This window comes from Chiloscyllium plagiosum, chromosome 26 (assembly GCF_004010195.1).
Source record: "Chiloscyllium plagiosum isolate BGI_BamShark_2017 chromosome 26, ASM401019v2, whole genome shotgun sequence".
Classification (NCBI taxonomy): domain Eukaryota; kingdom Metazoa; phylum Chordata; class Chondrichthyes; order Orectolobiformes; family Hemiscylliidae; genus Chiloscyllium; species Chiloscyllium plagiosum.
This window is the reverse complement of record NC_057735.1, coordinates 18690309-18715719: the sequence shown is the minus strand read 5'-3', so window position 1 is coordinate 18715719 and position 25411 is coordinate 18690309. Positions and strand designations below refer to the sequence as shown.

Here is a 25411-nt window from a genome sequence, read left to right as displayed (position 1 = left end):
ATAGAATTTACCATCATGCTGACTTCAAAAAGAAGTTTAACATTTTGTAGAAACAGCACCAAAGGACAACTGATTTGTATTGCAGATCTTCCTACTAATAAGATATTTAACAGTGCTATTTTGCATTAATATTCCTATTCCAACACTAACATTCCACACGTTGATCATTACCAATGGTTTTGTTTAACTTGATGGTTGATCATCCAACACTGCCTTTTCCCTGGAGCATTGAAGGCTGAGATTATAAATCATAAGAGCTATGGATAGGTTAAATAGACAAGGTCTTTTCCCTGGAGTGGTGGTGGGAGTGGAGTTGAAAACTAGAAAGCATAGGTTTAGGGTGAGAGGGAAAAATTTAAAAAAGGTCCTAAGGGGCAATGTTTTCATGCAGATGGTGGTGAATGTATGGAATGAGCTGCCAGAGGAAGTTTCTATGAAGTTTAAGGCATGTACTGCACCTTTAAGAGAGAGTGAATGCTGTTATTAACTGATAGATTACAAGCACCTGTGTATATGACTAGATGGCAGTCCGAGACTGTACTGGAAAATTGAAAATATGCGATATTTGGCTGTGAAATGGATACCTGAATTTTGGTTGCTGTTTTGACAACAATTCAAATTTAACCAGTTTAAGTTATGTTCCAGGATACTAAAACCCAATCAAGTTTGAAGTTATTGTTTTGCGAACTTCGAACCAATGAGGTGATCCGATGTTGGGAATATAAAAGTGCGGATATTTTGAAAATTGGAGAGAGAGTAAATGCCATCAAGATAGTTCAAGAAATTAGGAAACACTCTCTATCAAATGGTACCTTTTTATATGAAACACACTCACAGTAAAAAGAAAGAAGATGACTCAAGGAATTCAGCAGCTGGAAGAGTGAAGTCACAGAAGACAACAGTGGCTGTGGGGTTTTGAAATTAAGTTGATGTAATTTTAATAAGTGTCTTATTAGAACAGCATATTGTTATGGAGTTGCAGGTAGGTAATAAGCAGTTAAGAGAAACGGGGGCTTACAGTTGTGAATAGTTGTTGTTTAATGTTCACTTTTAGAGTTAAAAAATAAATTGATGCTATTTTCTTTAAATAGTAGAATTTGGGAGTTCTCTGTCACTCATTTTTAACAGATTAGAAGGTGAGGTGGTGTTTGGTTTATTTAATAGAGGGGTTCACCTTCATATTGTAACAAAGTGGTGGAATGTAGAGGGGTTTACCTTCATGTCATAACAAAATGGTGGAGGCTGCTACAATTATAACATTTAAAAGGCATCTGGATGGGTATATGAATAGGAAGGGTTTAGGGGGACATGGGCTGAAAATGTGTTGCTGGAAAAGCGCAGCAGGGCAGGCAGCATCCAAGGAACAGGAGAATTGACGTTTCGAGCATAAGCCCTTCTTCAGGCTTATGCCCGAAACATCGATTCTCCTGTTCCTTGGATGCTGCCTGACCTGCTGCGCTTTTCCAGCAACACATTTTCAGCTCTGATCTCCAGCACCTGCAGTCCTCACTTTCTTCTCCTTAGAGGGACATGGACCAAGTGCTGGCAAATGGGACTAGATTAGGTTTGGATATATGGTCCACATGGACAAGTTGGACCGAAGTGTCTGTTTTCATGCTGCATGTCTCTATGATTCTAAGTGAGTTATATGCTGAAGACTCACCCAATGTCACAATAAAAGGTAACAATACTTCCAACTGTCCATTGTGATGCTTTATAATATCCATTCATAACTGAGCCAGGATGTCCACAATTTATTGCTAAACGGAAAATAAAATAAGAAAAGGCAGGAATATCAGAAAAATCCAAATTCCCCATCAGGTTTCATAATTGCAATGAACAGATATTTAATACTGAGATGAAATATACTTCATCATAATTGCACAGCCTATCAAATTATGTCAAATTTGAAATTTATTCTCCAATTTTATCATATCAAAATACAGGACCTCTCTACATCTACAATCCCACACACCAACTGGACACTATAGTGACAATCAACAATTTTCAGCAGCAATTAGTTGTTAGAGAGCAGTATGTTGACTCAGTGGTAAGCACTGCTGCCAGACAGTGACTGGGACCAGAGCCCGATTCCAGCCTTGGGCAACTGTTGGTGTGGTGTTTGCATGTTCTCTATGTTACAGTGTGGGTTTCCTCCAGGTGCTCCAGTTGCCTCCCACAGTCCAAAGACATGTGGGTTAGGTGGATTAGCCATGGGAAAATGCAAGGTTGCAGAGAAAAGGTGTGAGTTTGGGTCTGGGTGGGATGCAATTTAGATGATCGTTGTGAACTCAATGGCTAAATGGCCTGCTTGCACACTTTAGGGATTCTATGAATTCAAGAATATAATGGATCGATTTAATTCTATCAACAGATCCCCTCAACACTGATATGAATCCCTCACCACTTCCATAAGAAGGCCTAATTTGATATAAATGCTTTTTGGCCAACTTGGGCCTTCCCTGTAATCAGACACTCAGGTGTGAAAACTGCTTTCATCAGCTGCCAGACAGAGGGTGGCAGTTCTCCTTGCCAGCAACTCTATCTAGAGCAGTGGTTGCTATTGTGTATGTTCCAAATCCCAGCTTGAGGATCTATGCTGGATCGCAGAGCACAGGTGTCTGCAGTAGGGAGCAGTCACTGAAGAAGATTTTGGCATAATGCTCCCACATCTGGTGGGACCCATTAAATTCAAGCCAATCTCAGGTATCCAACTAAGTGTTGGGACTAGTAGCTATGGAGGATAAAAAATATTTCAGAGTCACTTTACAAAAGAATTTGGAAAAATAGAAGACATTTGAGCTCTCCTTTATGTTCCCTTATCATGGAAGTAGATGGTGTATTCCATGAGGTTCAAAAGTCTGAAGCCTGTGTGTGATTATTCATTGTACACTGCTGGCATTTCATTGGTCAGTGTGAATGCCCACTTAGGCACTACACCTTAATAGTGATCAATCTTCCCTCACCAACATGCCCCTGTCTTAGTTGTCAGATTCAGTGTTGTGTGCTGGGTTCAGGCCTCTCATGGATGTTTGTCTGGTCTGGGGAGGGGCATCAGTCATGTTTGTTGGGTGTAGGATAGGGAGGTGGTCTCAGGTTCCCTCATTAATGGTCATCCATCATTCTTGTCACTTTATCAATATCTATTTCTTCCACACAAGCATCAACTAAAACAACAGTAACACTAAACCAACACAAGTAGAGAAATGGCAGGTGGAGTTTAATTCAGATAAATGTGAGGTGCTGCATTTTGGGAAAACAAATCTTAGCAGGACTTATACACTTAATGGTAAGGTCCTAGGGAGTGTTGCTGAACAAAGAGACCTTGGAGTGCAGGTTCATAGCTCCTTGAAATTTTCCCTGGGGTCGGGGAGTCCAGCACTAGAGGGCATAGGTTTAGGGTGAGAGGGGAAAGATATAAAAGAGACCTAAGGGGCAATTTTTTCACACAGAGGGTGGTACGTGTATGGAATGAGCTGCCAGAGGATGTGGTGGTGGCTGGTACATTTGCAACATTTAGGAGGCATTTGGATGGGTATATGAATAGGAAGGGTTTGGAGGGATATGGGCCGAGTGCTGGCAGGTGAGACTAGATTGGGTTGGGATATCTGGTCGGCATAGATGGTTTGGACCGAAGAGTCTGTTTTCATGCTGTACATCTCTATGACTCTATAAGTAAATCTGTCAGGCAAAGATATATTAGGATCATTAAATGAGAATGGAAGCGGAAGAGGGGAGATCCAGGGAATAATTAAAGAATGGATCATTAACATCAACTCGACTTTTCCTTCATCTTCTACTTGCTTCCTGTGGATTTCCCATGGCATAAATACCACTTGGCATCAAATTAAGCTCTGGTAGCATTACAAACTCAAAACTGAGTAAAGTTCTCTGAACAGAACATGACTGATCTAATAGGCAAAAGTAGGGACTGCAGATACTGGAAATCAGAATCTAGATTAAAGTGGTGCTGGAAAAGCACAGCAGGTCAGGCAGCATCTGAGGAGCAGGAAAATCAAGGTTTCGGGCAAAAGCCCTTCATCAGGACTGAATAAAGGGCTTTTGCCCAAAATGTCGATTTTCCTGCTCCTAGGATGCTGCATGAATGATCTAATGAGTAGTCATTTCTCATTTTAAAATGCAATGTTGATTAAAGCATTGAATAGGTGTTTCATCCTATTACAGGAAATCAGAATTCCAAGCTGGAGGATGTCACAATATTGTCAGGAAGAAAACTTGTATGACACCTACACTGGAGGGCTATGCAATGAAGTGAGTCAATCATTTGATATAGATAAGCAAATCAGTCACTCAGAATCATACAGTATGGAAACAGACTCTTCAGTCCAACCAGTCCATGACAACCATAATCCTAAACTAAACTAGTTTCACATGCCTGCACTTGGCCCAGATCCCTCCAAACACTTCTTATTCACATATTTGTCAAAATATCTTTTAAATGTTGTAACTGTACCCAAATCTACCACTTGCTCTCAAAGTTTATTCCACATGAGCCACTTTGTGTAAACATATTGCCCCTTGTGTCTTTTTAAAATCTTTCTTATTTCATCTTATTAATATGCTCCCTATTCTCAAAATGCCACCCTAGGGAAACTATACCTGCCACTCACCTTATCTATACACCTCAAGATTTTATAAGCTTCTATTAGGTCACCTCTCAATCTCCTATGGTCCATGAGAAAAGTTGCAGCCTATCCAGCCTCTCCTTACAAAACAGGCAGGTGGGACTAGTTTAGTTTAGGATTATGGTTGTCATGAACTGGTTGGACTGAAGAGTCTGTTCCATACTGTATGATTCTAACTGACTGGTTTGCTTATCAGGAAAAACAAACACTAACTCATTGAGAAATCCTCTATAAATCTTCCTCCAGCCTGAAGAATGCTTAATATCTTTGGACCTACTCATTAACATGATACTTTTGTTTCTTCTCACTTAGGCAACTGAGATGCAAATTGCTCCAAACCCTTTAAGTCCATGAGCTGTAGGTTTTCTCACAAGTATGTTGCTTGGCACTGTATGAAGTGTCTATTAGAAATCCATACAATCTCAACTACCCTCTCTGGTAACTTTGCAAAATCGCCAATAAGTTATGGAACATGATCTCCCATTAAGAAATCTAAGACGGCTTTCTGCTATTCATCCATATTTACACTTCTCTTAATTAAGACCTGGAATAGTGTTTCTAAACGCTTCTCCATAACCAAAGTTAAACAGAAAACTCTGGTTAATCTGTCATTGCTGCTATTATTGTTATGGCCTTATCTGAACAAGTGTGTAATGTCTGCCATTTGGGAGTCGTACAGTCATTATTCATAGAAACATTGGAGCCCTTGGTCTGACCAGCTTATGTCAAACAGATCCCAAACCAAGCTGGTCCCAGCCTCCCACTCTTGGCCTACATCTGTCCAAGCCCCTCTCACTCATGTACCCATCCAAGTGTCCTCCAAACATTGCAATTGCACCCACATCCAACACCTCCTCAGGAATTCCATTCCATGCCACCCTGATGTCCTCCGCAAATCTCTCTCTTCATTCTAAAAATATGTCCTCAGTTCCAAAATCCCCCATCCATACCCTTCATGACTCTACAAATCTCTACAATGTCATCTCAAGTGAGAATAAAACAATAAGGAGATAAAAATGTCACAAAACTCAAAAGACCACCCAACGTCCTTCGACAACTCATACCCTCCACACCCAGCAACATCCCAGGAAATCTCCTCTGAATATCCTTCCTTTGACAGGGTATCCAGAACAACACAGCACTCCAGAAGAGACTCTTCCAACATCCCGCCCAATGTCAACACGACCTCCCAACTCCCACATTCAGAAGGAGTGAGCAATGAAGGCAAGAGTCCTCTGACACCACCTCCGCATCTACAGAATTATAAAACATTATGGTTAGTGCCTCTGCAATGTGCACTCACTTCCTGCAGTATCTTTCAAAGTTTTGCACTCACTGTCTGTAACACTCACTACAATTGCGTCCTAATGCTATTAATAGCAACAAGCAGTAGCCCAAATTACAGTTTACACAAAGGACACACGGCAAAAGTGAGGACTGCAGATGCTGGAGTTCAGAATGTAGATTACAGGATGAAGGGATTTTTCCCGAAACATCGATTTTCCTGCTCCTCGGATGCTGCCTGACCTGCTGTGCTTTTCCAGCACCACACTAATCTAGACAACAGGCACATATGCAATTGGAGATCTTTTTACCCAGGATTCCCTGCGATGATGAGCGTTCCCTATCCGGATCACAGGAGAGCGGGGCGCAAGCGCAGTACAATACGGGTAGCTCGAGTAGGTGCAGTGACGCTGTTTTCTCCCTTTCTGATGGTGAAGGTGCGAAATGGAGGAGGGCTGGATCGGGAATGTTTCTAAACATTCAATAAAGATTTCAAACCTCAGTTAAAAACCTGCAGGTACTGTTTTTGCAACACCAGGATCTTTACCCGGGTCAAGGTTTTGGTGAGCTGCCGCTAAAACAGTTAAACGTAACTTACGTTCACAGATTGGGACATCACCATCCCACCCCTCAGCTGTACATTGTCGATAAGCGCTACCCACCATCTTGTACCTAGAAAATGAAAAACAAACCATTTGTAGTAACAGCATCAAAGTTACTTCGAAGATATTAGTCCTCTGACTAGGTTAGAATTTCAAAAGATCAAAGAATAATAAATCCATCAAAATAGCAATAAATCACAAACAAGATAAAACATGGGACAAGGTTTGCAGATTAATGAGCGAATTCAATACTGTTTTGTTGATAAATTGTTATGTTCTGACCTTATATAAAGTAAATTGATGATTATCTCTCTTCACAGCTGATTTACAATACAAAAGTTCTGTACTTATGAGGAAAAGTCGTACTGATCACAGATAATAGATCCAGGTATCATGAACATATTCAGCATTTCCATCTTTGCATTAAGAGAGCAACCCCAGCAACAACAACAGAGTAATATCAGAAGTATGCAGGATATGCCAATTCAGTGCTAAACCAGAATAGTCAGAGCTTCAATGCTGAGCCATCATCAGAAATGTTATATGAAAGATGGCTGTCTGAAGTTGTCTTAAACATAGCATTAAAATAAAACTGTCCATTACCAAAATCTATTAAGTAATTTATTGACTGAATACTCACCCAACATCACAATGAAAAATAACTTTATTTGCAAGTGTCTCATTTAGAACCTGATAATGCCCATTCAGAATCTCTCCAGGGTGGCCACAGGCTATTGCTGCACAGAAAAAAAAAGAGATAAAAATGTCACTAAACTCACAAAACACCACCAGCTTCTTTCATGTAAAACACAACAATATGAATGCAATAAAATTGCCTGCATTGTGAAGAATTCAGTTATCATTATTCTAGCAACACAAAGGCAAGACTCTCTCTACATCTGCTATATCTCGCAATAACAGGTGAGTTCTTCTGTCCACAGAAGAACTATACATTGATATGCATCAGTCTTCACCTGCAGTCCTAAATCAAAATGTTACTAAACCAGCCACTTAAGAGACTGGCTGGCAGTGTTCCATTGTCAGCCACATCACCAGGTGTGGTAACCTCTGATGTTATTAATACTCCAAGGCCCAATCCAGGGATCTCTGTTGGATCCAAAACTGGCTGTGCAGCATAGTAAGGAAGTGTCTCAATCAATTTGTACAAACATGCAGCTCAGTTACATTACAAAACAGGGAAATATAACTTACGTTCACATGATGGAACCTCACCATCCCAACCCTCAGCTGTACATTGTCGATAAGCTCTGCCCATAATTTTGTAACTACAACAGAAATACAGCAATTTGTTATCAGACAGGAAGGTTCAACTGAAGAAGGGTTCGGGTGCATTGACAAGATAACAAGTCTAAGTTTCACAGTGCAAAACTTACTAAACAAGCTATTTATTTAAAATAATATAAAATTGCAGAACATTCAAAATGAATGAAATGCTTCAACTAAAATTGCGCATTGGTCACAGTATCAAGTACAGGTCACAGGAGAAACATTGGAGAATAAAGTTCACTTTTGAACTGATGCCTGATATAATTTAAAACTTTTGAATATCCAGCAGACATGAACACAATGTTTGATCTCAGATTATGAATTTGTCAAATGAATGGTGGACATAATCTACATGGACTTCACTAAGGCATTTGACAAGGTTCTTCATGGTAGACTGGTTAGCAAGGTTAGATCTCATGGAATACAGAACTGCTCAAAGGTAGAAGACAGAAGCTGGTGATGGAGGGTTGTCTTTCAGCCTGGAAGCCTGTGACTAATGGTGTGCCACAAGCATTGGTGCTGGGTCTACTGCTTTTTTGACATTTATATAAATGATTTGGATGTAAGCATAGGAGGTAAAGTTATTAAGTTTGCAGATGACACTAAAATTGGAGGTGTAATGGAAAGCAAAAAAAGTTACCTCAGAGTACAATGGGATCTTAATCAGATGGGCCAATGGACTGAGGAGTGGTAGATGGAATTTCATCTAGAGAAGTATAGCGTGCTACATTTTGGAAAGACAAATCAGAGTAGGACTTATACACTTAATGGTAAAGGTCCTGGGAAGTGTTGCTGAATAAAGGCACCTTGGATGCAGGTTCATAGTTCCTTGGAAGTGGAATCGCAGGTAGATAATGAAGAAAGCATTTGGTATGCTTTCCTTTGTTGGTCAGAGCTTGAGTACAGGAATTGGGAGGACATGTTGCAGCTGTACAGGAAATTGGTTAGGCCACTTTTGGAATATTGTGCATAATTCTAGTCTCTCTCCTATCAGAAGGATGTTGTGAAACTTGAAAGGATTCAGAAAAGATTTACAAAGATGTTGCCAGGATCGCAGGAATTGAGCGATAGGGAGAGGCTGAACAGGCTGGGGCTGTTTTCCCTGGAGCATCAGAGGCTTAAGGGTGATCTTATAGAGGTTTATAAATTCATGAGGGGCATGGATAGGGTAAAGAGACAAGGCTTTTTTTCCCTGGGATGGGAAAGTCGAGAAGGAGAGGATATAGGTTTAGGTTAAGAGGGGAAAAATTTAAAAAGGACCTAAGGGGCAACCTTTTCACACAGAGGGTGGTGCGTGTATAGAATGATCTGCCAGAGGAAGTGATGGAGGCTGGTACCATTACAACATTCAAAAGGCATCTGGAAGGGTTTATGAATAGGAAGGGTTTAGAGGGATATGGACCAAGTGCGGGCAAATGGGACTAGATTAGGTTAGGATATCTGGTCGGCATGGATGAGTTGGACATAAGTGTCTGTTTCTGTTCTGTACTTCTATGACTACAACTGTTCCATTATTACACTAATATTCCTATTATACTTCACTGTCTCAAGCCTTGATTTGTGTAGCGGATTTTGTTTAAGTTGTTGGCTAAATACTAAAATGAAAGACTGCCTCATTGTTAGTAAGAAAAGATTTCATCAAAAAAAAATGATGGTGTGATCATTTGAAATTGTCTAAATTGCAACGTTAAAGTAATGTCAATAATTAAAAATTACTCCATTATTTATGTTCTGAATACTCACCCAATATCACAATAAAAGATAATATTACTGCCAGTTGTCCAATTTGTTGCTTTATAATATCCATTTGGAAGTGAACCAGGGTTACCACAGTTTATTGCTATAAAGGAAACAAAAAATGAAACAGTAGAACCCAAAACCTCTAAACATTATTTCACCATCATTCACAGATATTTATCATGAAGATATAATTGTACATAATTGCAGAGAATGACAGGTTTCTGTAAACTTGGAATGCATTTTTCTAAACTATGGCATTTGAAATGCAAGAATTTCTCTAAATCCCAATATTTTACTGAATCTGGTTTCTGTATTGAACATCAAGAATCATGACAAGAAATCCAAAAACGACATGGCCAGATTTAGTCCTAGGACCAAGGTCCTAAACATCAGCAGATGATCCAGTGGGAATCCCACGTCACCTCCATATGTAGAAAGTGCATTTTGATTTAAGGGCCCTTAGGCAATTAGCTGGCCAACAGAGGCCTTTCATGCTATCAAAGCCAGAGGTGGCTCTCCATGGCTGGCTACACTACCAGCACCTGATGGCAATGTGAACAGTGACTGCTGATTTTATTGCTCAAAGTCCCAGGAAAGGCATATATGTGGCATTGCAAGCACAGAAGATATGGTCACTGGAAGTGCAAGAGAAAGGACAGAAAAATGCCTCAGTGAAGGAAACATGGATGTCAACCAACGTTACAGGACAATTCATTGAAAGCAGCTGAATCAATTGATACAGACAAGAACATCACTTTACAAAACAGGGAAATCAAACCTACGTTCGCAGGATGGAACATCCCCAACCCATCCTTCAGCTGTACATTGTCGATAATCTCTGCCCACCATCTTGTACCTACAAAAATAGAGAAGCAAATCAATCCATTTGTATTAATGAATGAATGCTAGTTTGGTAAGTTATACAATTTGCAGATCAGATAAGAACATTAAAGGTCCAGAGAGTAACCTTGTATTCACCTAACAACAAATGTTAGGCAGTAAACGGGAATGTGGGAATAGCTGACGAAAAAAATGAATTTGTAATCAAATGGTATTGCACTGTAGTTAAACATGATGTCGATTGGACTTCTTATAAATACAAATTACAGGAGGAACAGATATACCAGCTCACCATGGAAATAATGATTGTTGAGGAACACAGCAATTAAAGCTATCCAGTGTTGATTGGAGTGTTTGGGTCTAAGCATCACCAACAAATTTAACATGTCTATCTATCTATACATATTCCAAACCCATGAAGTAACTTCCTTGATCTGCTGTGGATAAAGACTTTTTTAAAAATCAGATTCCCTATTCAGCATTGAATTACAAGCCTGACTCATATTGACATGGAAAATGTTTATCAGAAATGCAAATGAAAAATAATATGATCTCAAATAATCATGTGATTATAGATTATGATAGCAACCTTCCAACAAAATTATTCATCCATTCACAGAGCAAATACTCACCCAATGTCACAATAAAAGGTCACTTTATTTCCAACTGTATCATTTGAGGCTACATAATATCCATTTGGAATTTCGCCAGGGTTACCACAGTTTATTACTACACAGAAATCGAAAAGGGAAAAGGTAGAAATATCACAAAACACCCAACATCTTCAACACAGTTCTGTCATTGCAATTACATTTTTTAACATGAAAGACACTATGCAGTGTCACAATTACTTAATGTAGCAAATTATTTGAATTTTGGAATCCAATTTCCATTTTTTTTTTAAATGGTTGGTAGACTGCAATAACTTACTCTGTGGGAGTTAGAACTTTCCCAGTATCAATTTGATAATCTCACAATTTCTGGGCAGGACATGTCATTGTTATACCAAACTGCTGAAGCAACTGCTCTGGTTGGAAATCATTCATGACAGGAGCCTCTCAGGTGGATAACAAATATGGTTTTAAGATTGACCTCAAAGCATCTCAGAAAAGATCAACATTACCCGTCACCAAAAGAGAAAATGCTGGAAAATCTCAGCAGGTCTGGCAGCATCTGTAAGGAGAGAAAAGAGCTGACGTTTCGAGTCTAACTGACCCTTTGTCAAAGCTTTGTTAGACTCGAAACATCAGCTCTTTTCTCTCCTTACAGATGCTGCCAGACCTGCTGAGATTTTCCAGCATTTTCTCTTTTGGTTTCAGATGCCAGCATCCGCAGTAATTTGCTTTTAACCATTACCTGTCAACTTGGGTGTACCTGACTTGTAACTCAACATATGGAGAAGATTCATTTGGGTAAACATTGAATGTAGAAAGTTTGTCAGGGACACACACAAGTGATGTTGAGGTCTCAGCGAAAGTACACAATTCTCCCAATAACTCATTTACCTGACCGTCCAAGCACCACTTACTCGAAATGTGGCAGAGTTCACAAAATCACACAATGGATTTAATAGCAATTTCATACCAACCAAAACAGAATGGAAGCAAATCACACCTGATCCTCAGTGAAAAATCACACAACAACCAGGTTATAGTCCAACATGTTTATTTGGAAGTACTAGCTTTTGGAGCACTGTTCCTTCATCAGGTAGCTATGGAGCAGGATCATAAGACAGAATTTATAGCAAAAGATATAGTGTAATACAACTGAGACAATATATTAAACAAACCTAGATTGCTGTTAAGTCTTCATCTATTAGAATAGGTTGCAGGTTTCGGTTCATTAATATGTAAATCCCAGAACATCTTTTCAGTCACAATCTCTAAATAACTTAAGGTCTTATAATAAAAAGTAACAACTCAGCTCAGACAATGAATTATAAGTATGAGGTTAGAGTTTGTCGATATTCCAATCTTGAGTCAGATTGGTTCTATTTCCAACGTAGGAATTTATAAGATGTTACATGGATTGACTGCCTGCAGATTGTATTTTCTGAGCAAAATAGAATGCATCTGAAAATACAATTCTGCAAAAGCAAATTCACCCCATAGACTTATATGTATGTGCATGTGCACGAGAGGTTGAGAGTGTGTGCATGTGAGTCTGTCCATGTGAGTGCTTGACAGAGTGTGTGTTTGCATGTGTGCATGCTTGGTAGAGTGTGTGTGTGAGTATGATGGAGGATAAACCTGTGAGGGTGTGTGCATGGGTGAGAGTGTCGGGTGTGTATACACACACACACACGTACCCCCTACACACTCACCCATGCACACACCCTCACACTCGCTCACACACTCTACCAAGCATGCACACACGCAAACACATGCTCTCTCATCCACACTCACATTCTTTCTCTCTCTCATGCACGCACGCACACACGTAAGTCTATGGGGTGAATTTGCATTTTCAGAATTGTATTTTTAGGCACATTCTATTTTGCTCAAAAAACACACAATCTGCAAGCAGACAATCCATGTAACATTTTATAAATTCCTACTTTGGAAATAGAACATGTCTGACTCAGGATTGGGATATAGACAATCTCCAACCTCAAATCTTTAATGCATTGTCTGAGCTGAGTTTTACTTTTTTTTATAAAATCTTAAGTTATCTTGAGAATGTGACTTAAAAGAAATTTCAAGGATTTGAATATTAACCAAAACTGGCAACCCATTCTAAAAGATGAAAGACTTAACAGCAATCTAGGTTTGTTTAATATATCATTTCAGTTGCATGACACTGTAATCTTTTGCTATAAATTCTGTGTCTTATGATCCTGCTCCACAGCTACCTGACGAAGCTCCAAAAGCTAGTACCTCCAAATAAACCTGTTGGACTATAACCTGGTGTTGTGTGATTTTTAATTTTGTCCACCCCGGTCCAACATCGGCATCTCCACATCATTGATCCTCAGTTACTAACTAAGACAGAATGAGAGAACACTAAAGTGCCAGAGTGACTTTAGGTTTCTTTGCCATCTCAAAAACCACTTATTTTTGCTTCAATAACATTGTTTGCTCCACCTCAGCACAAACACCACAAATGTCCATCTCTGTTTTTGTCACCTCCTCTAAAATTATTATTTTCACTCAAGCTTAATCAGCAACATGTGCTGTACCAACACAACTAATTCCAATAAGATGCAGGTCCTGATCTTTTTTTTTATTCATGGAATGGAGGACATTAGTGGCTAGGCCAGCACTTGTTGTCCATCCCTAATTGTGCAGATGGCATTTAAGAGTCAACTACAATGCTGAGGGTCTGGAGTCACATGTAAGTGAGACTAGGTAAGGATAACAGATTCTTTCCCTAAAGAGCATTAGTGAACCACATGGGTTTTTCCTAACAATCAACTATAAATTCACAGTCATCATTATACTTTTACTTCCAGATTTTACTGAGTTCAAATTACACCATCTGCCATGGGTGCCCAGAACATTACCTGAGTCACTGGATTAACAAGACCATCAGGCCACCCCCCTCCCCTTATTGGACCGTGAGATGGAATTGGAAAAGGAATCTGATTTAATTATATACCATTAATATTGTCTTCATTTTTCCATTATGTCATTTTCACTTGCTGAATTTTCAATTATGTACTTGTCAGTTACTCTAAAGTCCTCCTAAAAATACAAACCCACATTAAAATCCTGCTCGATCTTGGGGCGGTACGGTGGCACAGTGGTTAGCACTACTGCGGCACAGTGGTTAGCACTACTGCCTCACAGTGCTAGGGACCCAGGTTCAATTCCTGCCCTGGGCAACTGTCTGTGTGGAGTTTACACATTCTCCCACAGTCCAAAGATGTGCAGGTTAGGTGAATTAGCCATGCTAAATTGCCTCTATTGTTAAATGCATCAGTCAGGGGAATAGGTCTGGGTGGGTTGTTCTTCGGAGGGTCAGCGTGGACTTGTGGGGCCGAAGGGCCTATTTCCACACTGTAGGGAATCTAATCTAAATACTGTACTAACATTTGCATAAGGGCAAACAATTCAATTTTGTAACAAAAAAGTCTGATTTGATGAATGACTATTTCTCAAAGCACACTTCAGTTTTCTTTAACATTCATGTTTTCTGTATTCTAGATAAAACTCCACAATGGACAAATATTGTAAGGAAGAAAACATGGAATTGAATCAAAGCTCCAACAACATATTGAGAGTGGCTCTAACATTTGACTGGGAAGATCAATTTATTCACTTTAATAAAGGATGAAACAGAACTTACATTCACAGGATGGAACTTGACCATCCCAACCATTGGGTGTACATATCCGATAACCATTTCCCAGCATAGTGTATCTAGAATAACAAGATCACTTGTTATTAAATATCTTCAGGATAATTGACAAAACATTACCATGTACTGAACAGGTATGAATTCTAAGATCCAAAGAAGAAATGTCTATTAAAGTACCAAGAAACAGTTTAAAACAAAAAAAAAACAAGCAGTTATATGGCAAACATTTTACCAAATTATACATTGGTTTCAAACATTTTCCAAGTCACATCACATTTTAAATTTCATTCCAAAACTAAATCAGTCAAGCAATGAAAGAATCAGGCTTATTCTGTGATAATACGAAGGGATATGATCAGATATGTGAAGAACAAGGGATGGATTGACATCTAAATTATCTTCATCACAACATTCAAATAATACAGTCCAATAATTTATATACTGAATACTCACCCAATGTCACAATAAAAAGTAACATTATTTCCAACTGTCTTATTTGGTGCATTATAATATCCATTCACTATCTCACCAGGGTTACCACAGGTTATTGCTGCACACAAAAGAAAATGAGAACAGATGAAAATGTAACAAACCTCCAAAATCTCCAACAGCTTCTTTCATCTCAGTTTACAGATACTAAGCATGAAGGTGAATAATTACATCAAAACCTGTCCACAATGCCAAGTTTCTCCAATTTAGTACATTAGTTTTCAGAATTAGAACACAACTGGAGGACTTCTGCTGAGTCCACAATACCTCAGATCAACAGGTCCCTTTGCTTCAATTGCTCGAGTATTGATCAGTATCAATCTTCACTAACTAAATAGTGACAGACAAGGAAACATGGAGAAGGCAAAGTATACATGTATCTATGAGCAGTAGTCACTGAAAATTACTATAAAGTTACAAAATATATTCAAGATTATTCGTTCAATAGTTTTCATCATTTTAAGGGCATGACATGACAAAAATGAGGAAATATCTTCTAAAGATTCTGATCCATCTCAATGATCACTATTTTCACTTTGACAGTATTATCTGTCTGCCCTCAGTAGACCAACAACAAATCTTATGCCTTTTTAAAATTTTTGTTGCCTTATTAAAGTCTTATTTTCACTCAAACATCAATGAATGCAGTTTTCCCTTTAATAGTTGTAAGGTGACTAATTCAATTGGATAAAGTCACATTAAGATATTTAAATGAGAATGGAAAAAAAAGAAAACAGAGTATGAGAATTGATTACACTTTGCCTTTGGCTTCCACTTGCTTCCCCTGAATTTCCCAAGGTTCGTATGATATTGCCTGTCAGCTTAAGCTCCACTAACATCAGCAGCTTGTAACTTCTCATCGCTCACCAAAGCTCAACTCCTTGTTCCATCATTTGAGTTATGGCAAAAGAGTGAAGACTTCAGAAGGAGCAAATTTGATTGGCTGAATGGTCATTTCTCATTTCACACGCTATGTACCTTAATATGCAATGTTGAATAAAGCTTTGAGTTGATATTTGATATAGTCCAAGTGACTACTGAAGGGAAGAAAGTTTCAATGCCAACTAACACCACACAACAATCCATATATCAATCATTTTGCACTGACCAGCAAATTAGTTGTTTTACAAAACAAGGAAACATAACCTACATTCACAGGATGGGACATCACCATCCCAACCCTCAGCTGTACATTGCCGATAATCTCTACCCACTATCTGGTATCTAGAAAAAGAGAAGCAAATCACTAGTATCAATAAACTGGAGTTCACTTGGACGATATTCAGTGACTAAATTAAAAGGTCCAAAGACAAATAAATCTATTTAAATAGCAAGAAACTTCAAAATATCTTTAAAAATGGGACTAGGTCTGTCGATTAATGGAAGAATCAAATATTCATTGTCGTTTTGTTAAAATACAATTGTCGTTGTGTTAAAATTAAAAGGGCTGAGCAAACTCCATGCAAACTACAGTGCACAAGAGAAATATTGATGCATCTTGCTCACTTTTGAGTTGATTTACAACCTAAAATATACAATTGAGAAACCAGCAGATTCTGATGTCCACTGTTGATCTCAGATTGCGGGTCCAGGGATCAATAAAACATTCAGCATTTCCAACTCTATTACTCTTGTAACATAAGCTCTAAAGTTGCTGACTTTAATTAGTATAGTGATTATTTTAAAAATTCTCAGTTTAATACTAAATTGGAATATTCAATCACAGTTCACAAGCACAGCCATTGTCAGAAATAATATGCACAAGAGATGTCAGTATGAATTTCTCATATTAGTAGCATTAAAATAATACTTTCACCAGAATCTTTTAGTAGTTTATTGACTGAATACTCACCCAAAGTCACAATAATAAAACACTTTATTTCCATCAGTTTCATTTGATGTTTTATAATGTCCATTCAGAATCTCCCCAGGGTTACCACAGGTTATTGCTACACAGGAAACACAATAAGAAAAGCTAGAAACGAAACTCTGAACTCTGTTAGCAATTTCCATTGAAATATTTAACACAAACATGAATAATACAATGAAATTGACAATGGTATCAGGTTATCCCAAATCTGGAATTCAGTTTTCAGAGATAAGGCAATACAAAATCAAGACAATTTTCTTGATCTGTAACACCTCAGAATAACAAGCGGTTGTCTGTCTGCAACAGCACTATGAATGAACCTGCACCAATCTTCAGCAGCAATTTAACATCATATATGATTGATATCCATCTTCTTAAGCCACTGTTAAGCAACATTCCATTGCTGGCAGTATCTCTGACTGGTGGCTGCTTCCATTTATGCTCCAAGACATAGAAAAGGATCTCCACTCACTCGTGGGACATCAGTGATGTGGACAGGGGTGGAACGGGGGACTCTGGTGACACTCACCAGAGAATTGTGTGCAGTGAGTCACAAGGAAGGGCATTAAAATAGCTTTCAACACACCCTGCTTCCTTACGCTGGGTCCCATGATTGGGCACTGAGTTGCTCACAATAAAAGAACACTATGTCAAGGCTGCAGTGTTTGCTGAGCTACCTTCAGGAGTCAAGAGAGAGCCACATATGTCCCATTCAATCTCTATGGCATATCAAACCTCGAATGAGAAACAAAAAAAATGAGAGATTGCTGGAAAAACTCAACAGGCCTGACAGCATCTGTGCAGAGAAATCAGTTAATATTTTGGGTTCCGTGACTCTTCTTCAGACTGCGATGGGCCCAGGGATAATTGCTCTCAAATGGTTCAATGCCCACAATCCTATAGCCTTCTGCTTTGCACCACACCACTCCACAGTAGACACCACTCCTCGCGCCAGACCAATGAAATCTTCCAGTCCCACCACTAAGAATCCCTGGGATTGGCTGATAGCACTGACTCTGCTCCAGCTGATAGCATTCTCCCCATTCTCTAGACACAGCTGTCAACTATCCACAGACTCAGCTGACAGCAAACCCCAGAGAAGCCCAAAAGCATTCCTCAAATCTGACTGATTACCAGACAAAAGAGTAACAGGCATTGCATCATTGTTGAACCTTTAATTTCCATGGGTTAAAATTGTTAAATCCCAAAACTAAGATGAGTATCTCCTGAAGGTGCACAGTTCTTTGAACATAGGTAAACAGGGCAGTGAAGAAGGCTTTTGACACATTGGCCTTCATCAGTCAGAACATGGAGTATGGAATTTGGGATGTTATGTTGCAGTTGTACAGGACATTGGTGTGGCCGCACTTGGAGGATTATGTTCAGTTTTGGTCACCTTACTATAGAAAGAATGTTATTAAACTGGAAAGAGTGCAGAAGAAATATACAAGGATAATGCCAGGACTCAACGGTCTGAGTTATAAGGAGAGATTGGACAAGCTGGGACATATTTCTTTAGAGTGTAGCAGAATGAGAGGGGATCTTATAGAAGTGTGTAAGGTCATGAGAGGCATGGATAGGGTTAATGCTGTCAGTCTTTTTCCCAGGGTTGGGGAATTGAAGACTTGAGGGCATCAGTTTAAGGTTAGAGGGGAAAGAATAAAAGGAACCCTGAGGGGTATCCTTTTTACATGGAGGGTGGTATGCATATGGAATAAACTGCCAGTGGAAGTGGTTGAGATGTGTATATTAACAATATTTAAAAGGCATTTGGACAAACAATGGATAGAAAAGGTTTAGAAGGATATGGGCCAACTGAAGGGAAATGGAGTTAGCACGGACGTACATTTTGGTCGGCATGGATCAATTTGGGCCAAAGGGCCTGTCTCTGCTGTAGGACTCTATGACTCTATGACCCACCAAAACAAAGTTCTTTGCTCCAAATTAATATGATACTCAAGTAGAAAATGTATTCTTCTGAAAGGAGTAGGAATGATTTAGTAAGTGGTAATTTCTCATTACAGTTGCAATTTTGTTTCCATATAAAATATGAATCAAAAAGCAAAAAATAACCCTACAACTCAAAGAAAGAATTCCAAGTCTGAGGATTTCAAACCAGTGTAATTCAGAAAATGTGGACATGAGCCATGATGACTCAGTGTAAGTGGCTCAGTCATTTTCTCAGACATGCAACTCAATTACTTTACAAAATAGAGAGATAAAACTTACGTTCACAGGATGGGACCTCTCCATCCCAACCATCAACCATACATTGCTGATAATCTCTCCCAATAATTTTGTATCTAAAAAAGAATGGTAAGCCACCTGTTACCAGACATGAAAATTACCTGAGAAAATGTGACACAGGGCAGAAAATGTAGGAGTTCTGAGGTTCATAAACAAAAAATGTACTCAACTGTCAACAAAGAAAAGTAAACCAATCATTGCAGTAGAGTAGTAGAACAGTGAAATAGGAATCAAATGCTGTTGCATTTCAGATTGAAATGCACCTACACAAGGACAGTGCACATACAAAACATTGGCACATAGAACTCACAGTCATATTGCACTCAAATAATGTTTAACATATTGTAGAAATAGCACCAAAAGACATCTGACTTATATCTCAGCGTGTGGATCTTCCTACCAACAACACATTTAACTGTTCTGTTTTTGCATTAATATTCTGATTACAACACTAATTAACATTCCCCACCTTGATCATCAATGATGGTTTTGTTCACCTTCATGGCTGAACACTAGAATGGAAGCCTCACTCAACATTAATATGAATAGCTTCCATGACAAATAGATTGAACATGGGGTCATCTAACACTGTCTTAATCATACTTTATCATATTACAGTGTGTCACTAAAATTATTCATTGAGTAATATATTGAAGACTCACCCAATGTCACAGTAAAATGTAACATTACTTCCAACTGTCCATTTTGATGCTTTATAATATCCATGCAAAATTGAACCAGGGTTTCCACAGTTTATTGCTATACAGAAAATAAATAAGAAGTGAAAGAAATTTCAGAAGAATCTAAATTCCAAATCAGATTTCTTCACTGTAATTAACCTACCTTTAACATGAAGATGAAATATACTGCTGCGCAATTGCACAGATTATCAAGATTTCTTAATATTGAAATTCATTCTCCAATTTTACAGTAGAATAACTACATGACCCTATCTACACCTAAAATCTCTCAAACCAACTGGACACTATATGGACCAAAACAATGTTCAACAGCAATTCAAGAACATAATGGATTGATTTCATTCTATCAACAGGCCCCTCAACATCTGATGCTGGACCAGTGGTGAATTCCTCATCACTTCCATGGAGAAGGCCCAATATGATATAAGTGCTCCTTGATCAATTTAGGCCTTCCATATAACCAAAGCTTCAGCTGTGGAAAATGCCCTCCCCATGAACTGCCATACAATTAGAGGATGGCAGAATTCCATTACCAGCAACTCAACCAGCAGCAATGACTGCTCCTGTGAGGATCTATGCTGGATCACAAAGCACAGATGTATGGAGTAGGGAGAAGTCACTGGAGAAGATTTGGGAATAATGCTGACAACCATCTCAACACTATGTTGGGATCCATTAAATTCTAGTCAATGCCAGATATGCATCTCCTAACTAAGTGTTTGGGATTAGCAGTCATGGAGTATGAAAGATATTTAAGAGTCCATTTAAAAAAAGTCTGAATATTAGAAGACGCTCAAGCTCTGCTCTACACACCCTTTTCATGACAGTAGATGGTGTATTCCATTAATTTTGTAAATCTGAACACTATGTGTGACTATTCATCATCCTACTGCTGTTATTTAATAGATCATTCTGAATGCCAACTTAACACAGCACCTCGACAGTGATCAGCACTCCCTCACCAACATGCCTCTTTCACGGGTGTCAGGCCCCATGTAGGGTGTTGGTTTCAGGCCTCGTTTGGATGTTTGTCTACTTTGCTGAGGGGCATCAGGCGAGTAGTTTTGCTTGTTTGGGTATAGCGTAAGGAGGCAATCTCAGGTTGGTAGCAAGGTGGGCTTTTGAATTGAGGGCAATGTTCAGGTCACTATGTTCAGAAGAGGCCAGTTTAGGCGATGGGAGTAGTGTGGGTGGTGTTGGCTCCAGACAGTCATGTCTGTCAATGTCAGGCTGAAGTGGGGGGTGTAAAAATCACATCTGGTCAGTGAGTGGCCATCAGGAATCCTTATGGCATCAGCATAGGGGAGCAGAGTGGTGTAGCTTGGGGTGTCAGTGTTGAGGTTTGGGGTTAGATCAATACTTATCCAGGATTTAGCCTTGGTTTGTAATCCTCTCAGTACTCCCGGGTAGTTAATAAGTTCAGTTAAGACGGCAATCTCAGAATTCTTTGACATGAATGCATTCTTTTGGAGGTTTCCAGATGTAGAAGATTTGCCCATCAAAAATTCAATTTCTGTGCAATCCCACAGAGTCAGCAGTATCTGGGACTCCCCATGTTTCTGATTCACAACTCCAGTCCATGTTTTTCCAATGTTTCAGGCCATCGGAATATCTTGGACCTCAGTTGACGTCAGTGAGAAATGTTTTTGAGCAAGAAACAGCTCCATGAATCATTATCTTGCTTACGAATCTTACATCTGACTTGCTAACAAATTCCTTTTGGAAATCCATATAGTCTTCAGTGACTGGCAGTCCACTACCTACCCCAATAGTTAATCCTCAAACGAATGCTAATTAATTTGTGAAACAGCAATTCGTTTTAGTAAAACCATGTTGACCTAGCGATTTTTGAGAAAATTTGTAACTCAGGTTGATGATAAGCATGTAAGTTAGCTTGATGAGCTGGAAGGTTTGTTTTCAGACATTTTGTCACCATGACTAGGTAACATCATCAGTGAGAGTTTCCAGCGAAGCGCTGGTGGTATGTCCCGCCTCTCCAAATATCCCATCTACCTTCCCTTGAAAAAAAGAACCAGAAATGACATCACCCACCTAAAGAAACAAAGTCTTATAAATAAAGAGGTGGGGCATATCACCAGCACTTCACCAGAGACTCTCACTGATGGAGTTACCTTGTCATGGTGACAAAACATCTGAAAACAAGCCTTCCAGCTCAGTGAGCTAACTTACATACTTACTACGTTGACTTGTTTTGATCATATTATAGCTTTCTAAGTGCATTATTGAAATTTTCTGAAAAGTTCATAAATTCTGAATTCTTATAAGTTACAGCATTTTGCCAATGACTGATGTTAGACTAACTGGCTCACAGTTCATTGATTTCTTTGTCTTCTTCCTTGAAATATAATGCAGATTCTCACGTCTCTCTTATTCACCTGAGAGATCATGGATATCCATTTCCACAGCATCATTTTTTTTGCCTCAACACCACCATGACTGACTATCATTCACCATTCTTGACATTTTACCTATATCTATTTCTTTCACTCAGTGTCAATGTACCGACAACTAAATCTGCCAGGCACAGACACATTAAGCATTGTTAAGTGAGAATGCAACAGGAAGAGAAGGGATTTAGGGAATGATGGATCATTAATGTCAACTTAACTTTTACTCTATCTTCTACCACTTGGCATCAATTCAAACTCCAATAACATTACAAACTCAAAAGCATCTCATCAGACATCAAAACACATCTCCTTGCTCCAACACTACCATTTGAACTTGGGCAGATGAGTAAATTTCTCTGCACAGAGCACAATGGATCAGTTCATACATTGTGCTCCTTTAAAATGCAAGATTGATTAAAGCATTGAATAGGTGTTTCCTCCCATTACAAGAAATCAGAATTCCAGGAGGAGCATATCAGAATGTTGTCACAAAGAAATCTTGCATGACCACAATGGAAGCAAGGACCAGGGTGGCCGGGAAGGTAAATTAATCCTTTAAAAACTTACTAAGTGAATACGTAGAGCGCTTGCTGAGCAGGAGCAGACACAGGACCACTGAGTAAGTGAAGTAATATATTTGGGAGGTTTCTTTACCCAAAATACAACTGAAGTAGTGTGTCCCACCCATCCTCCTCCTCTAACCCCAAAAAATGTTTCTGTGTGCTGGATTGATACGGTGACTAGTTTCTTTTTTTTTATAGGCACTTTGGGAATGCAGAACAGTGGGAATGGATGTTAGGGCAGAAGAATACTCCTCCTATAGAATGTGGTAGGTAAGGGTCACCACTAGTGTTCCCAGTGACTTCATCTGTGGGAAGTGCATCCAACTCCAGCTCCTCGGAAAGTGCATTAGGGAAATGGAGCTGCAACTGGACAAACTCCAGATGATTCAGGAGGCTGAGGGGGTAATGAGAGGAGTTACAGGGAGGCAGTCACACTTCCGGTACAGGAGTGAAGGTCGATGGGTTACAGTCAGGGGACAGAAAGGGAACTGGCAGACAGTGCAGGGATCCCCTGTGACTGTTCCCCTCAATAGCAAGTATATCATTTTGGATACTGTTGGGGTGGGGGGGGGGGGGGGAACTTACCAGGGGTAAGCCATGGGGTACAGGTTTCTGGCACAGAGTCAATCCCTGTTGCACAGAAGGAAAGGGGAGAGAGGAGTAGAGCATTAGTCATTGGGGACTTCATGGTTAGGGGGACAAAAAGGAGATTCTATGGTTGGGGTGTTGCCTCCCAGGTGCCAAGGTTTATGATGTCTCGGATCATGTTTTCAGGATCATTAAGGGGAATGGGCAGAAGCCGCACATAGGCACGAATGATGTAGATTGGAAAAGGGATGGGCATGTAAGGCAGCAATTCTGGGAGTTAGGGTGAAAGCTTAGAGCAGGAACAAACAGAGTTGTTATCTCTGATTTGTTACTGTGCCACATGCTAGCAAGGTGAGGAATAGGGAGAGAGAGCAGTTGAACATGTGGCTACAGGGATGGTGGAAAAAGGAGATATTTGGATACCTGGATAATTGAGGCTCATTCTGGGGTAGGTCGGACCTCTACAACAGGATGTTCTACACCTGAACCAGTGGGGTACCAATATCCTGGAGGGGGGAGAGTTTTGCTAATACTCTTTGGGAGGCTTTAAACCAATTCAGCAGGGAAATGGCAACCCGAATTTTATCTCCAGTGTACAGGAGGTTGAGAGTAGTGAGGTCATAAATAAGGTTTCAAGGTTGGAAGAGCATACCGGCAAGCAGGAAGGTTTGAAGTGTGTCTACTTCAATGCCAGGAGCATCCAGAATAAGGTGGGTGAATTTGCAGCATGGGTTGGTACCTGGGACTTTGATGTGTGGCCATTTTGGAGACATATTGCAGGTTCCTGTGTTTAGATGTTTCAGTAAGAACAGGGAAAGTGGTAAAAGAGGGGGAGGTGTGACATTATTACAGTGGCAGAAAGGACATGTGATGAGAACTTGTTGACTGAGGTAGTATGGGCTGAGGTTAGAAACAGGAAAGGAGAGATCACCCTGTTGGAAGTTTTCTATAGGCCTCCAAAAAGTTCCAGAGATGCAGAGGAAAGGATTGCAAAGATGATTCTGGATAGGAGCAAAAGTAACAGGATGGTTGTTATGGGGGGACTTTAACTTTCCAAATATTGACTGGAAATGCTGTAGTTCGAATACTTTAGATAGGTCAATTTTTGTCCAATGTGTTCAGGAGTGTTTCCTGACACAGTATATAAATAAGACAACAAGAGGCAAGGCCACATTGGATTTGGTACTGGGTTATGAACCAAGCCAGGTGTGAGATTTGGAAGTAGGTGAGCACTCTGGTGATAGTGACCACAAATTGGTTACAATGGAAAGGGATAAGTATATACCACAGGGCAAGAGTTATAGCTGGGATAAAGGCAATTGTGATGTGATTAGGCAAGATTTAAGATGCATAGAATGATGAAGGAAATTGCAGGGGATGGGCACAATTTAAATGTGGAGCTTGTTCAAAGAACAGGCACTGCATGTCCTTGATAAATATGCACCTGTTGATCAAGAGAGAAGTTGAATCTCTTGTCAAGAAGAAGAAGGAGGCTTATGTAAAGATGAGACATGAAGGCTCAGTTGGATCACTTGAGAGTTGCAAGTCAGCCAAGAAAAGCCTAAAGAGAGAGCTGAGAAAAGTCAAGAAGGGACATGAGAAGTCTTTGGCAAGTTCAATCAAGGACAACCCTAAAGCTTTCTATAGGTATGTCAGGTATAAAAGAATGACTAGCGTAAAATTAGGACCAATGAAGGACAGGAGTGGGAAGTTGTTTGTGGAGTCCAAGGAGATAGGAGAGGCACTAACTGAATATTTTTCATCAGTATCCACACAGGAAAAAGTCAAATTTGTCAAGGAGGATACTGAGATACAGGCTATTAGACTAGACAGAATTGAGAATC

General features: G+C 39.5%; 1 protein-coding gene across 10 annotated transcripts in view; it reads right to left on the bottom strand.

Moving 5' to 3' along the window:
• LOC122563171 (sushi, von Willebrand factor type A, EGF and pentraxin domain-containing protein 1-like) overlaps positions 1-25411 on the bottom strand; it is a 123658-nt gene that overhangs the window by 52069 nt on the left and 46178 nt on the right. For 9 of the 10 annotated variants that reach the window (XR_006315504.1, XM_043716673.1, XM_043716665.1 and 6 more), the window contains 13 exons: positions 19967-20063; positions 19287-19360; positions 17040-17136; positions 16338-16411; positions 15152-15248; positions 14687-14760; positions 11032-11128; positions 10342-10415; positions 9563-9659; positions 7745-7818; positions 7173-7269; positions 6529-6602; positions 1664-1760 (listed from right to left, as the gene is read on the bottom strand). Coding sequence is in view for 9 of the 10 variants with exons in the window: in XM_043716673.1 (XP_043572608.1) it covers positions 1664-1760; positions 6529-6602; positions 7173-7269; positions 7745-7818; positions 9563-9659; positions 10342-10415; positions 11032-11128; positions 14687-14760; positions 15152-15248; positions 16338-16411; positions 17040-17136; positions 19287-19360; positions 19967-20063 (1123 nt within the window). In the remaining variant the exon portion in view is untranslated. The remainder of the gene's footprint in view (positions 1-1663; positions 1761-6528; positions 6603-7172; positions 7270-7744; positions 7819-9562; positions 9660-10341; positions 10416-11031; positions 11129-14686; positions 14761-15151; positions 15249-16337; positions 16412-17039; positions 17137-19286; positions 19361-19966; positions 20064-25411) is intronic. The other variant, XM_043716668.1, reaches the window with a different exon arrangement.